Source organism: Ranitomeya imitator, chromosome 4, assembly GCF_032444005.1.
Source record: "Ranitomeya imitator isolate aRanImi1 chromosome 4, aRanImi1.pri, whole genome shotgun sequence".
Classification (NCBI taxonomy): Eukaryota; Metazoa; Chordata; class Amphibia; order Anura; family Dendrobatidae; genus Ranitomeya; species Ranitomeya imitator.
Genome location: NC_091285.1, coordinates 477,649,818 through 477,666,306, shown reverse-complemented (window position 1 = coordinate 477,666,306; position 16,489 = coordinate 477,649,818). Strand labels below are relative to the sequence as shown.

At 43.9% G+C, this 16,489-nt stretch overlaps 1 protein-coding gene across 1 annotated transcript in view; it reads left to right on the top strand.

Annotated features, from left to right (window-relative positions):
• The window catches only part of LOC138676521 (tetratricopeptide repeat protein 24-like), a 305,247-nt gene extending 291,401 nt beyond the window's left edge, over positions 1-13,846 (top strand). The window contains exon 9 of the mRNA XM_069765916.1: positions 12,466-13,846. Within this exon, the coding sequence (XP_069622017.1) occupies positions 12,466-12,470 (5 nt within the window). The 3' untranslated portion in view covers positions 12,471-13,846. The remainder of the gene's footprint in view (positions 1-12,465) is intronic.
• Positions 13,847-16,489: the final 2,643 nt, after the last annotated feature.

Sequence of the window (16,489 nt, the reverse complement as noted above, 5' to 3'; positions counted from 1 at the left end):
TAAACAAAATAAAATACCAATGCCATTCTACACAGGAGCTCTGTATATAATGTCAGTGTACAGATAATACAGTGATCACCAGTACCGTTATACACAGGAGCTCTGTATATAGTATACAGGTAATACAGTGATCACCAGTGACAATACACACATGAGCTCTGTATATAATGTCAGTGTACAGATAATACAGTATATAGTATACAGGTAATACAGTGATCACCAGTGACAATAGACACAGGAGCTCTGTATATAGTGTATAGTGTACAGGTAATACAGTGATTACCAGTGACATTATACACATGAACTCTGTATATAGTGTACAGTGTATAGTGTCAGTGTACAGATAACACATTGACTCATGTTATGAACTGGTGGTTTAGGAGCAACATGGGACGAGCTCTGAAGGAGGTGGTACCTGTACTGACCGCAGTCCCTAAGCTCAACACAACACTAGAAGTAGCCGTGGGATGCTCCTGTCACTCCCTAGGCACCTCGTCACAGCCTGAGAATTAACTACCCCTAAAGATAGAAACAGGAAAACTATCTTGCCTCAGAGAAAATCCCCAAAGGATAGATAGCCCCCCACAAGTAATGACTGTGAGTGGAGAGGGAAAAGACATACGTAGAATGAAACCAGGATGTAGCACAGGAGGCCAGTCTAGCTAGATAGATAGGACAGGACGGAATACTGTGCGGTCAGTATAAAAAACTACAAAAATCCACACAGAGTTTACAAAAATCTCCACACCTGACTAAAGGTGTGGAGGGTAAATCTGCTTCCCAGAGCTTCCAGCTAAACAGAATTAATCCAAGCTGGACAAAACATAGAATGCACAGAACGAATAAGTCCACAACAAGTGGACAGAAAAGAGCAAAGAAATGACTTATCTTTGCAGAACTGGTCAGGATATCAGGGAAATCCAAGAGAGATGTGAATCCAACCAGGAACCATTGACAAGTGGCACTGGCTGAAGGAAGAGCCAGGTATAAATAGCCGAGCAGAAAGACAATCAGTGGAAGCAGCTGCAGACTGCTAAATCCAAGGAGCAGCCATTCCACTTAAAACCACCGGAGGGAGCCCAAGAACAGAACTCACAAAACTGCCACTTACAACCACCGGAGGGAGCCCAAGAGCGGAATTCACAACAGTACCCCTCCCCTTGAGGAGGGGTCACCGAACCCTCACCAGAGCCCCCAGGCCGATCAGGATGAGCCAAGTGAAAAGCACGAACCAAATCAGCGGCATGGACATCGGAGGCAGCAACCCAAGAATTATCCTCCTGGCCATAACCCCTCCACTTGACAAGATACTGAAGCCTCCACCTCGAAAAACGAGAATCCAAAATTTTCTCAACCTCATATTCCAACTCTCCCTCAACCAACACCAGGGCAGGAGGATCAACCGAGGGAACAACGGGCACCACATATCTCCACAACAAAGATCTATGGAAAACATTATGAATGGCAAAAGAGGCTGGAAGAGCCAAACGAAAAGACACCGGATTGATAATTTCAGAAATCTTATAAGGACCAATAAACTGAGGCTTAAACTTAGGGGAAGAAACCTTCATAGGAACATGACGAGAAGACAAAGAAACCAAATCCCCCACACGAAGCCGGGGACCAACACACCGACGGCGGTTAGCAAAACGTTGAGCCTTTTCCTGAGACAATGTCAAATTGTCCACCACATGAGTCCAAATCTGCTGCAACCTGTCCACCACAGAATCCACACCAGGACAATCAGAAGGCTCAACCTGCCCCGAAGAAAAACGAGGATGAAAACCAAAATTACAAAAGAAAGGTGAAACCAGAGTAGCCGAACTAGCCCTATTATTAAGGGCAAACTCGGCCAACGGCAAGAAAGCCACCCAATCATCCTGATCAGCAGACACAAAACATCTCAAATAGGTTTCCAAGGTCTGATTAGTTCGCTCAGTTTGGCCATTAGTCTGAGGATGAAACGCCGAAGAAAAAGACAAATCAATGCCCATCCTAGCACAAAAGGCCCGCCAAAACCTAGAGACAAACTGAGAACCTCTGTCAGACACAATATTCTCCAGAATGCCATGCAAACGAACCACATGCTGAAAAAACAATGGAACCAAATCTGAGGAGGAAGGCAACTTAGACAAAGGTACCAGATGGACCATTTTAGAGAACCGGTCACAAACAACCCAGATAACAGACATCTTCTGGGAAACAGGAAGATCCGAAATAAAATCCATGGAAATATACGTCCAGGGCCTCTCAGGGACTGTATATAAACCAAACCAAAAACAGAGATCCCTAAAAAATAACTTTTAATAGTATCATTAAAAAGACTATATTTATCCAAGATTAATATAAAACAGTATTAAATGTACCTAGTGGACCCTAGACCGAACCGAACTTTAGTTCGGTCTAGGGTCCACTAGGTACATTTAATACTGTTTTATATTAATCTTGGATAAATATAGTCTTTTTAATGATACTATTAAAAGTTATTTTTTAGGGATCTCTGTTTTTGGTTTGGTTTATATACTTTTCTGAGATTCTGGATTATTTGTGTTTGGTTTTTTTTTGGTTTTCCTCTCAGGGACTGGCAAAGGCAAAAGCAACCCACTAGCGCGGGAACAGCAAGGCTTGGCACGCACATCCCGCGACAAAGAAGGCCACCAAAAGGACCTAGCAACCAAATCTCTGGTACCAAAAATCCCAGGATGACCAGCCAACACCGAACAATGAACCTCAGAAATTACCTTACTTGTCCATCTATCAGGAACAAACAGCTTCCCCACTGGACAGCGGTCAGGCTTATCAGGCTGAAATTCCCGAAGCACCCGCCGCAAATCAGGGGAGATGGCAGAAAGAATCACCCCTTCCTTAAGAATGCCAACCGGCTCAAGGACTCCAGGAGAATCAGGCAAAAAACTCCTAGAGAGGGCATCAGCCTTAACATTCTTAGATCCCGGAAGATACGAGACCACAAAATCAAAACGGGAGAAAAACAGGGACCATTGAGCCTGTCTAGGATTCAGCCGCTTGGCCGACTCAAGGTAAATCAGATTCTTATGATCGGTCAAGACCACAACGCGGTGCTTAGCTTCCTCAAGCCAATGTCGCCACTCCTCAAATGCCCACTTCATAGCCAACAACTCCCGATTGCCGACATCATAATTGCGTTCCGCAGGCGAAAACTTTCTGGAAAAAAAGGACACGGTTTCATCAAAGAACCATCAGAATCCCTCTGAGACAAAACGGCCCCTGCCCCAATCTCAGAAGCGTCAACCTCAACCTGAAAAGGAAGAGAAACATCTGGCTGACGCAACACAGGGGCAGAAGTAAATCGGCGTTTAAGCTCCCGAAAGGCCTCAACAGCCTCAGAGGACCAATTAGTCACATCAGCGCCTTTCTTCATCAAATCAGTAAGGGGCTTAACCACACTGGAAAAGTTGGCAATGAAACAGCGATAGAAATTAGCAAAGCCCAAAAATTTTTGAAGGCTCTTCACAGATGTGGGTTGAATCCAGTCATGAATAGCTTGGACCTTAACAGGATCCATTTCCATAGACGAGGGAGAAAAAATAAAACCCAAAAAAGAGACCTTCTGAACTCCGAATAGGCACTTAGACCCCTTCACAAATAAAGCATTATCACGAAGGATCTGGAATACCATCCTGACCTGCTTCACATGAGACTCCCAATCATCGGAAAAAATCAAAATATCATCCAAATATACAACCATGAATTTATCAAGATAATTACGGAAAATATCATGCATGAAAGATTGGAACACAGATGGACCATTAGAGAGCCCGAATGGCATCACGAGGTATTCAAAATGGCCTTCGGGCGTATTAAATGCAGTTTTCCATTCGTCACCCTGTTTAATACGAACAAGATTATATGCCCCTCGGAGGTCAATCTTAGTAAACCATCTAGCCCCCTTAATCTGAGCAAACAAATCAGAAAGTAAAGACAAGGGGTATTGGAATTTGACCGTGATCTTATTAAGAAGACGATAATCTATACAGGGTCTCAAGGAGCCATCCTTTTTAGCAACAAAAAAGAAACCCGCTCCCAATGGTGAGCGGCCGAATATGCCCCTTCTCCAAAGATTCCTTAACATAACTCCGCATGGCGGCATGCTCTGGCACAGACAGATTGAAAAGTCGGCCCTTAGGGAACTTACAACCTGGAATCAAGTTAATAGCACAATCACAGTCCCTATGTGGAGGAAGGGAACTGGACTTGGGCTCATCAAATACATCCTGGAAATCCGACAAAAACTCAGGGACCTCAGAAGAGGGGGAAGAGGAAATTGACATCAAAGGAACGTCACTATGTATCCCTTGACAACCCCAACTAGTCACAGACATAGTTTTCCAATCCAGCACCGGATTATGTTCCCGTAACCATGGAAAACCCAGTACAACAACATCATGCAGGTTATGCAACACCAGAAAACGGCAATCTTCCTGATGTGCTGGAGCCATGTATATGGTCATCTGCGTCCAGTACTGAGGTTTATCCTTGGCCAATGGTGTAGAGCTTTGCGCTCGCGCAGACGCCGATCAATCTGAATGGCTAGAGACATAGATTCACTCAAACCAGTAGGCGTAGGGAAGCCCACCATAACATCTTTAAGGGCTTCAGAAAGACATTTAGTGAGCACAGACCATTTCCTAAATTTCTGGCAGTATAATTCTGCCGCTTCCTGACCTTGACACAGGGCCAACAGGGTTTTTTCGGCATGATCCACAGAATTAGGTTCGTCATACAGTAATCCGAGCGCTTGAAAAAATGCATGTACATTCAGCAATGCCGGAGCCCCTGATTCAAGGGAGAATGCCCAGTCCTGAGGGTCACCACGCAGCAAGGATATGATGATTTTAACTTGCTGAATGGGATCACCAGAAGAACGGGGTTTCAAAGCAAAAAACAATTTGCAGTTATTTTTAAAGTTCAAAAACTTGGATCTGTCCCCAAAAAACAAATCAGGAGTAGGAATTTTAGGTTCCAAAGCCGGAGTCTGGACAACATAATCTTGGATACTCTGTACTCTTGCAGCAAGTTGATCCACACGAGAGAACAAATCCTGAACATCCATGCCAGAGCATAAATCCTGAACCACCTAGAGATCAAGAGGAAAAAAAAGACAAAACAGAGCACAGAAAAAAAAATGGCTCAGAATTTTTTTTTTCCTACTTTTGAGATGCATTTAATTCATTTTTGGCCACTTGTATTGTTATGAACTGGTGGTTTAGGAGCAACATGGGACGAGCTCTGAAGGAGGTGGTACCTGTACTGACCGCAGTCCCTAAGCTCAACACAACACTAGAAGTAGCCGTGGGATGCTCCTGTCACTCCCTAGGCACCTCGTCACAGCCTGAGAATTAACTACCCCTAAAGATAGAAACAGGAAAACTATCTTGCCTCAGAGAAAATCCCCAAAGGATAGATAGCCCCCCCACAAGTAATGACTGTGAGTGGAGAGGGAAAAGACATACGTATAATGAAACCAGGATGTAGCACAGGAGGCCAGTCTAGCTAGATAGATAGGACAGGACGGAATACTATGCGGTCAGTATAAAAAACTACAAAAATCCACACAGAGTTTACAAAAATCTCCACACCTGACTAAAGGTGTGGAGGGTAAATCTGCTTCCCAGAGCTTCCAGCTAAACAGAATTAATCCAAGCTGGACAAAACAGAATGCACAGAATGAATAAGTCCACAACAAGTGGACAGAAAAGAGCAAAGAAAGGACTTATCTTTGCAGAACTGGTCAGGATATCAGGGAAATCCAAGAGAGATGTGAATTCAACCAGGAACCATTGACAAGTGGCACTGGCTGATGGAAGAGCCAGGTATAAATAGCCGAGCAGAAAGACAATCAGTGGAAGCAGCTGCAGACTGTTAAATCCAAGGAGCAGCCATCCCACTTAAAACCACCGGAGGGAGCCCAAGAGCAGAACTCACAAAAGTGCCACATACAACCACCGGAGGGAGCCCAAGAGCGGAATTCACAACAGACTCACCAGCGATGTATCTAGCTGATGTCCTTCATCTTTGCTTTTCTTTTTCATGCAGCGTAGACCACCATAATTTCTCCAGCTAGGACTCATCTCTGCATAAAATAACACAGAGTTACCTAGAACACTGCTTCCAGAGCATCCCCCCCCCCACGTTTTCCTTTTCTTGTACACTACGCAGCTGAATACAGACGTACACCCACCATTAATATATATTTAGTTATTATGCAATCCACCATTCCAAATATAAATTATAATCCACCACTGCGCCCCCACCAACTATAAGTAGTAATTTTCCCACCTAATAAATATATACATTAATTAGCCCCTGTACTCTTTCCCACAATTCATTACCAGTCTCTGCATCCTCAATGCCCCCCACTATGTTCCTCCCACTCCACCGATTCATTATATTTACATGCCCCTTCCTCCCCAATTCATTGTCATGTCTTCTCTCTCCCACCCCCACCCTCTATTCATTATCAGCTGCTCTCCCCCCACATTCAATACATCATTTACTTCCACCACCCTCAAAATCCATCATTATTTGCTCTCCCCCATGTCCTCATTTTCTCTCCCCATCCTCCACCTTCAATTCATTTGATGTCCTGTCTCTCACCCTCAATTAATCATTTGCAGTCCCCCATCTGCCCCTTATTTCATCATTTGCAGTCCTTCTCCCCCTCAGTTCATCATTTGCAGTTCCCCTTCTGCCCTCACTTCATCATTCACTGTCCCTGTCCCCCTCACTTCATCATTTGCAGTCCCTAGTTCTTCCCCATTTTATCATTCCCCTGTCCCCTCCCTCACATCATCATTTGCATCCTTCCTCCTTCATTTTCAGTCCCCCTCCATCATTTGCAGCCCCCTCCATCATTTGCAGCCCCTTCCACCATTTGCAGCACCCTTCACCATTTGCAGCCCCTTCATCATGTTCAGCTCACTTCACCATTTGCAGTCCCCCTTCATCATTTGCAGCCCCCCTCCATCATTTGCATCCCCTTCATCATTTGCAACGTTCCTCCATCATGTGCAGCCCCTTTAATTATTTGCAGCCCCTTCACCGTTTGCACCCCCTTCATCATGTGCAGCCCCCCTTAACACTTGCAGCTCCTTCATCATTTGAAGACCCCTCCATCATTTGCAACCCCTTCATCATTTTTAGCCCCATTCCATCATTTGCAGCCCCCTCTATCGATTGCAGTTCCCTTTCACCATTTGCAGTCCCCTTCATCATTTGCAGCACCCCTCCATCATTTGCAGCCCCTCCATCATTTCCAGCCCCTTCACCATTTTCAGCCCCCCTCCATAATGTGCAGCTCCCCCTTCATTATGAGCAGCCCCCCTTTCATCATGTGCAATGCCCCTCATCCCCTCCTCGCCCATTTAATTCATTTTATAAAGAAAAAAATGTTTTACATCCTTACCTCATAAGCGATCCCCAGCAGGCACAGCTATGCTTCTGGTCATAGTGTCCTCGTACATGTCGATGTGTACACGACGATGTCATCGCGTATGCGCCGACACCTGACCAGAAGTTCTGGGAGGGAAAGGGGAGTCGGAGCTGTACAGCCATCAAGGTAAGACGGCCGTACACAACTACAAGAAAGCTCCCGGGCCCTAGCACCGACAGTGTGTCGCAGGCCGGCAGCGCACAGCACATTAGTGCATGATGGGGCCCGATGAGCAGAAGCACAAGAGGCGGGGCCCTGCTCTTCGGATCCCATACAGTAGTAAGGGCAGTAATGCCCTGATGGCAGTCCTGCAGAGGTGGAAAGCTTTCTAGTGCATGTCCTACCACCACCAAGGATTGCTGGACATTAAGGTTGAGCGAAACGGGTCGAAAATATTCAAAAGTCGCCGACTTTTGGCAAGGTCGGGTTTCATGAAACCCGACCCGACCCCTGTGTGGGGTCGGCCATGAAGTCGGCGATCTTTTGAATCTAGAATCAGAATTCCGATACCGATTCCCGATATGTTTATATCGGGAATTGGTATTGGAATTCAGATTTAAGTGTAAAATAAAGAATTAAAATAAAAAATATCGCAATACTTACCCTCTGACGCGCCCTGGTACTAACTGGGAACCTTCCTTCCTTAGAATCAGCCTTCCAGGACCTTGCGGTGATGTCGCGGTGACGTCGCGGCTTGTGATTGGCCGCGCGGCCGCCCATGTGACCGCTCGCGCGACCAATCACAAGCCGCGACGTCACCGCGACGTCACCGAAGGTCCTGGAAGGGCTGATTCTTAGGAAGGAAGGCTGCCGGAAAGAAGCAGGGCGCGTCCGAGGGTGAGTATATTCCTATTAGGTATATACTCACCCTCGGACGCGCCCTGCTTCTTTCCGGCAGCCTTCCTTCCTAAGAATCAGCCCTTCCAGGACCTTCGGTGACGTCGCGGTGACGTCGCGGCTTGTGATTGGTCGCGCGAGCGGTCACATGGGCGGCCGCGCGGCCAATCACAAGCCGCGACGTCACCGCGACGTCACCGCAAGGTCCTGGAAGGCTGATTCTAAGGAAGCAAGGTTCCCGGTTAGTACCAGGGCGCGTCAGAGGGTAAGTATTGCGATATTTTTTATTTTAATTCTTTATTTTACACTAAAATATGGATCGCAGGGCCTGAAGGAGAGTTTCCGCTCCTTCAGACCCTGGGAACCATGGAAACCCAATGCACTGCATTGGGTTTCGAGTTTTGCCCGACCCCGACCCCGACTTTTTTATAGGATCGGCCGATTTCACTCGACCCGACTTTTGAAAAAGTCGGGTTTCGTGAAACCCGACCCGATCCTATAAAAGTAAAGGTCGCTCAACCCTACTGGACATTTCTCTGTCAATGTTGCCTCCTCCACTGCTTCATCTACCACCTCCTCATCTGGTCACAGTAAGACCTGCACCACCAACTTTATCACAGCAAAGGGGAAACGACAGCAGGCTGTTCAGAAACTCATCTGTTTGAGGGACAAATCCCACACCGCGCAGAAACTGTGGACCGGTATAAAACAACAGACAGATGAGTGGTTGGCACTAGTGAATCTCAAGCCTAGCTTGGTGTTTGTGCAATAACAGGCGAAATCTCAGAGCATCTCTGGGCCTTGCCAGTTTGACGTATATACATTGTCTGGCGCATATGCTATATTTGGTGGTGCAGAGCTTCCTGAAAAATTATCCACATATGCCAGCTCTGTGTGCGTGTTTTCAGTGTTCTCAACTTGCTGTTGCTTGCCTGTCTGTGCTGCAGAGTCACTTCTGCTTTCACCCTCACCCCCTCATATGCGACGTAACAACAAGGTTGGAACTCTACCTTGGATTTGCTGGATAGATTGTGTGAGCAGCAGCTGCTTACGGCGTACTCCGTATTCTCCTCTATGTGCTGTATTGTTTGAGAGACAATCAATTTATATCTGATAAATTAATAAAAACTAATTTATTTATTTGGTTGGTTTTTGTATCTACTCAGTTTTCCAGTTTGCAATAGTTGAGTATCAGCTGCAGCATGCACAGTTGAGTTGCTTTGCGGAACCACTTCACCACCAATTAGTGGGCCTCCATTCGGGATGTGTGCCATGTTGCACAGCTTTGAATACTTCACCAACAAGGTCAGCGCTGATGACACCATTATGAGCGTTATTATACCACTTCTATTACTGCTGAAAAAAGCACTTAAGGCGATGATAGATGAGGTGGTGGCACAGGAGGAAGAGGAGCAGGAGGAGTAGGGTCAATTCATACTATGGCCTGTCATCCCCACATGGCTAGGAGGGTGGGTTCCTGTATTGACAGCGCCAGGTACACAACTGTCCAGCCAGGGGACAGTTTTATAGGATGAATAGGAGGAGGAACCATGTTCACAGCAGAGTGGCACTCAAAGCAGCTCATGGGCATCACTAGATCATGGCTGGGGGGATAGAGAGGACCCAGATAATACACCTCCCACTAAGAACAGCTTGTCATTGCCTCTGGGCAGCCTGGTACACAAGAACCAATGCATGCTGCTGTGGCATTGTTACCAGTGCTGTTCACTGGTGGCCATCTACACTGCTGGATCCCTGCTACAAGGACAACGTACCATCTTTACTTCCGTCACTGGAGCAGGATCGCAAAATGTGGGAATACAAGCGAACGCTGGTAGAGGCATTACTGACGGCATTCCCACTTGAAAATGTGGCTCAATGGGAAAACAAGGCAGAGGAGGAGAAAGTCGCTAACACATCTGGGACATCGCCACTACCTCAAAAGACAAAGTTAGCATAGCCTACTTTATGTCAAACTTTTCTCAGCATGCCACAACTTCCGACACCACCATCTGATATGATCCGTATTAGCATGAAGCAGCGTTACAGCAACATGGTGTCGACACATCTCCACATACTAACTGGGTGTGTCAGATGCTACAGACAGTACCTCTGCTTCTGGCTGCAGAAGGTCTTTGCGTTTGACATTGCAGACGCCTTCTTAATACTTCTGACTTTTGGACCCAGTGGTAACCTCCCGGGCCTGGGTGTTTATAGACTCTGATTTCGCTTCAGGGAGTCGCTGGTGATATTCACATTTTACCTTGTGAAGGCTTGGAGCTATAGAAGTTGGCTTACTTCCTCTTTGGTGCTGTTGGACAACATTTGGTGTTACCTCTCTGAGTCTGCTCAAGCTATGCTGCTTCCCCCTTGTTTGTCTCTGTTCTTCACTTTTATGTACTAGTACATAACTAGTACACTTTTATGTACTAGTGCTCATCAATCCCCCTTCCTCTATCCAGGGTCTAGCGTTAGGGATATACAGGGCTTAGGTTCCTGCTCGGTAATTGGGGTGGAACAATAGGGGAGGCAGGGTGCTTTTAGATCTGCTTAGGGGTCTCCACTCCCCCTTTCCCTAGCATTTGAGCTTCTTTCCCCTCATGTTGCACTTAGTCTTCCCACACTGTGCATGACATCTGCCCCATTTAACTTCTGGGACTCCATAAATGGACACATGTCCTGAGTTCGCCCTTTATGCCTTGGAGATGCTGTCATGCGCTGTGACAAGTGTACTGTCAAAATGCATGTTTACCATGGAAAGGGGTGTGGTCAGACAGGCGCATCCGCCTATCCACAGCCAACATTCATTAAAATGAACCCGACATGAATCCCACAGGACTTGTCCATACCTTTGGCTGATTAGACAACTATACCAGATGCACTCAGCCATTGTTCAACTCTAATTGCCATTCAATTAATTTTGGGGCCTCTCCAATTGAAAAAAAAAATAGTGTTGGTTACCTCCTCCTCCAGGTACACCGCCATATCCCCCTTCTCCACTTGGACCTCCACCTCCTGATTCTAGATTATTTTTTATTTAATTCTATGATCTTTTAAGTCAGTTCCCTAAAAAAAACACAAAAACAGTGTTGTATTTCTCCCACCCTGCCTCTTCCACCTACATCGCCACGTCCACCTCCTCCCCCTACTATACCTCCTTTTCCAATGGAACCATTGTCTAATGCTTCTAGATTGTTTTAGGTCAGTTCCCTAAAAAAAGATACCACAAAAACAGTGTTGGATTCCTCTTCCCCTACGCCACCTTCTCCTCCCTTTGGACCTCTGCTTCCTGGTTCTAAATTATAATTTTTTTTATTCTATGTTCTTTTAAGTCAGTTCCCTAAAATAAAACCACACTAACAGTGTTGCATTCCTCCTCCCCTGACTCTTCCACCTACACCACCACATCATTTTCCACCTTCTCCACCTCCTCCACTAGGGCATCAGCCTCCTGGTTCAAGATTATAATTTTTTTTAATTCTATGTTATTTTAAGTCATTTTCCTATACACATTTGTTTGCAGGGCAATTGTTCTGCTCTTGCCCCTTTTAGCTTCCTGTTGTAGCCTCTATAATGACCATTTTACAAACATTTTAAAACACCGATGTTCGGGTCCCCATTGACTTCTACTGGGTTCAAGTTTGGGTCAAGTTCGAGGTCAAGTTTTAATGCCGAACTGAACTTTGAACTACAGTTTGGTCAAACCCGACGAACCTTAACATTCACGGGTCCGCTCATCCGTAGTCATAGACCTAATGGAAATGTGAAGAATTATCTGGTTAGAAGGGCAAAATGAGTAATTGTAAGTACTCGGTGCTATGATGAATGCAATATATTAAGAGGATATAAATTTTGATGGGAGTCCTTCTATAAATACAAATACATGCATAAATACCATAGTAAAAAAAAATCCAACAGCAAATCCTAAAACAAGTCAGCTGTTTTCTAACCATAGACTTTATGAAAATAAGAACTTAGAAATGCAAATGTTAGATGGGCTCCTTGAAATCTTCTAGCTTATTTTCTATAGACACCATGACTTCATGTAGTTGACACATTCCAGATAGAATTTGTGATTGTAATATAGACCTATAATGACACAAATTAAATACTATGACATAGAAAGTCATAACTTGAAATAAATCTTTCTTTTGCAGTTTAAGAAGTGACATCACGACTTCTGACCACTCAGCTAATGAGGAAGAGCTAAGACGCAAGCACAAAATTCACTCACCCATAAAGCCCACAGAGAAACAAACCATCTACAGTCAAAGAACTTCTTATAAGGACCAATCAAACTACAATGCAGATTTTGTGATCCCAAATAAAGAAATGGATGTGATTAGGAAGAATACTGTACATTAGATGATGACAAGTTCCCAGAACAATACTTCATTAACCAAAGGAGAATCCCACATACTGTATCAAAGCGCTAGAGTAATCAAACAGAAGCTGGGTATATTTTTCAAAAATCACATTTTTTTAAAAGCTCAGATCAAAGCTCTAAAATCATGGATTCAGCTTATCTCAATACATATTTAGCTGTCTCTTAAATCTTTTGTCTGCTTTACAGTTTCATCAGTCGTTCTATTTTTTTTTTACCTTTTGTAGCTATTGTGTGGTTTGGATGTTTCTGCCACTGTTGAGGTGCCCTCATATTGTGTTCTGTGTTCCCGTCAAGACATATGTCCAAAATCCCTGCAAAACGGGGTCATTGACGGTAATGGTGCAGACAGAACGAACATGCACTCTAATGTGAATTATTTTCGGGAGTGTACACCTACTGTAGGCAGACACCCGGACGTAGTCTACTCCGTCTGATAGGAATGGCACACCATCAGAGAAACATCCAATGCCAAAAAAGTCATATCATTGCTGCAGCCAATCACAGGCCTCAGCAGTTAGATGATCAAAGAATGAAACATGATCATTACCGATCCCTGCGCAAATCACCCAAAAGGCTTGTTCTGGATCGACAGAGATGAGCATGCTTCACTTTATTATTTAAAAACTTTCCTGCCATTCACAATTTTTTTTCCACATTGGACCACCACTTTAAGTTGCCCAAGGACCTGAGGTACATGTCAGATAAATGTTGGTTCAGCTAACAGCTATTGCTTCTGACTCTCTTAGATAAATGTAAGCTTTGCTCAGCATATGTTGTCAGTGGGAAGAGGGGAACAAGTAAGTGCCAGACACCACTTAGTCTCCTCTTTCCCCCATCTTTTTATGTACTATGTATGAGCACTCTTAAAGGCATGTTCTGCTCTACAGACACAAATCAATGTAAAATATGCAAGTACGGACCTGGAGATAGGCAGGGAAATCTTGGATCGTATATGACGCAAAGAGTCCTTATTGATATTACCAGCAATGACTTCATCCTTGGTTACTGATGTAACTCCCATCCTGTTACCCAATCAAGAACAGATATGCTAATCAGACCACTGTTTAGAATATACACAAATTATTACCATATAAGATCTAAATTTGCAGCTGTAATGTTTTTCAAACTGAATAAAATATCTGTTTTCTTGATATGAGTGACTGCCGATGATCTGAATAATTCACATAGAATGCAATTAAAGTCAGTCTGATCTAAAAGAGCAAAAATAAAAAATGAAAGGAGCAACATAAGCAAATTTATAGTTTGAGGGTATGCTATGAAATTATACTTTCTAGAATGGATTTTATAAAATGCATATTTACCAATAGACTGAGATTCTGTATGTTCCATTTATTAAAGACCTTGGTCACACAGAATAGATTTAGTGCAGCCTTTGCATACTAGTCGAAAATATTGATGCAACAATGTACCTTATCTCCACCTTCAGAAAGAAAGCCTCGTTTAGGAAGCATTATTTGAATCGTTTTTAAAAAGTACCTGCCATTTCCAGTTACTTTTCAGAATAAAATTGTCACGTGTATCTACAGAACGAATAGCACTTTTTCTGCCCACTATATGATCAAATGTGTATCCTGCATTTTTCACCAGTTTCCCCTCTGAACTTTCCATGTTTAACTACTATGATGTCTCCCATACACAGTACACAAAAAATTAGGGGTTCTTGTTCTCCAGTCTCTATATTGCACATATTTAGGACATGGAGATCATTATATAAAAGTACTGAGCAGTGTAGTTGTGAAGCCAGCATTAAAGTTACATAAACACTAGAATCCAGAACCATTTGTCTGTATCTGTATCTCTCTGCCCTTCTCCCCCTACCACTCCTTTTCCTAGCTTTCTGCCTATGCACAGTGTATACAGAAAACTGCCAGTCAGTGGTGTGAGTAGGGTTATACAGAGCTCAGCATTCTGAAAACTGGTAGATCTGCAGCAGATAATTTAAAAAAAAATAGCAAGCAGCCCAGTAAGTGATGCATAGCTGGAATCAGAGACTCTGTTCTTTAATCATGCTTATTCCAGATGGGGTTTCAAAAACCTGGTGACAGATTCCCTTTAAGAACTGCCCCATAGACATAAGGTAATAAATGGGTTAAATCGACAGACATATGGGGCTTCAGATGTTAAGCCCCACCAGAGGCATAGAAGATAAACTTAGTCATTCAATAGATCCATATGTTAATGTATAAACCAAAGCGTTACATAATTTTCACTTACAGTGATTGTCTAAAGAAAAACAACATTATAAACTAAAAAGACATCTAGCAACGTAATCTTGTGAATGGCTGCAAAGGTTATGTACATAAACTAGTCATTTTCAGGGAGTCATTCTGTAAATCAAATCAGTCCACGTTATGCAAGCCACCATTATAAATAAGGATTGTGTTTGCTGTTTCCAATTCAACATCTGCTTCAAGAAATTATTTGTAGAAGCTTTAGTATGTACTGTATTTTGTGCATTGCCTTCCAATTATTCTCAGTAAAGTGGTGAAGACACAAATATCGGGCGCTACAGGCTGAAGGAGGCAAGGTGGCAAGCTAAGAGTCCTCCTCTTGGGCACATATATGGGCACAGAGTTGCTGTTTACCTTTAGAAATTTGAAGAAGTCTGAAGCCATGAAGACAACCATCGGATATAAGCTATATGTTTAGCCAATGTTCTGTATTCCATGCTGGACAGACAAAAGCAATTTTTCCTCAACTAACTGGTTTAATTTCATTATGTATTTGAGTTTTGCTCTGTTTTTTCCTCTACTGAGAGCAAAGATGGAATAATATCTAATAAAAGTGACAATATTAAGAAGCAGTTCTTTCTTATATAGAACACTCGGGAAATATAGTCATCCTTCATCACACAAGACAGTTTTTCATGTTTCTAGATGCTCAAGATAATCACTTAGCGCTATTTCAAAATGGTAGTATGATCTTTCCAGTTTATATTAAAGTGAGTAGACTGACATTATAATTGTGGGTAACATAGATTATACCAGGGAATTGCTGTTTATACAGTCCTCTGGCATGTCTTCTAAGGCATTGGTCCTCAACCTTTCTTATCTTGAGAGCCAAATTCAGTTCTAAGAGAGGGTTGTGATCCACATCCAGAGCACCCGGAATAGTGAAATCCAGATCGCTCCCACCCTCCACAGTAGTGACACCCAGAGCCCCCATAACTGTATAATGACAGCCAAAACATCCCAATAGAACTCACGCTGGGGCAGTTTGCTTATATTCAAGGATTGCCACCTTACTCCCATTTGGTATTCTCACATTAAGCACTTCCACCACACAACTACATCCATCTTCAAACCACCCTGTCAGTATCATCATATATCCAGCCATAGTTAATTTATCTCTTCAACCGTTAAAGAGAACTTGTCACGTGAAAAAACGCTATCAACCTGCAGATATGGGGTTAATCTTCAGGTTAATTGCGTTCTGAACCTGCTGGACACCCGCACTTAGAGACCCGCTGCTGGGAGGAAATAAACTTTATTCCTCCTGGTAGCGTTCTGGTTTCAGTCATGTTTCAGTCACCGGTGGTTAAGAGAACAGCGGCTGTAAATGCGCCCCGTACACTGACTGACAGCAGTTCATCTTTAGGGCCAGCTGTCAGTCAGTGCCGGGTACGCAAAAACAGCCTTCAATCTCTATGCACTGAGAGGTGACTGAACCCGTACCGGCGGCGCTCCCATGACTGAAACTCGAACAGTACCGGGAAGAATAAAGTTAATTTCCAACCGGCATCACTGTTCCAAGTGCGGGCACCGGGCAGGTTA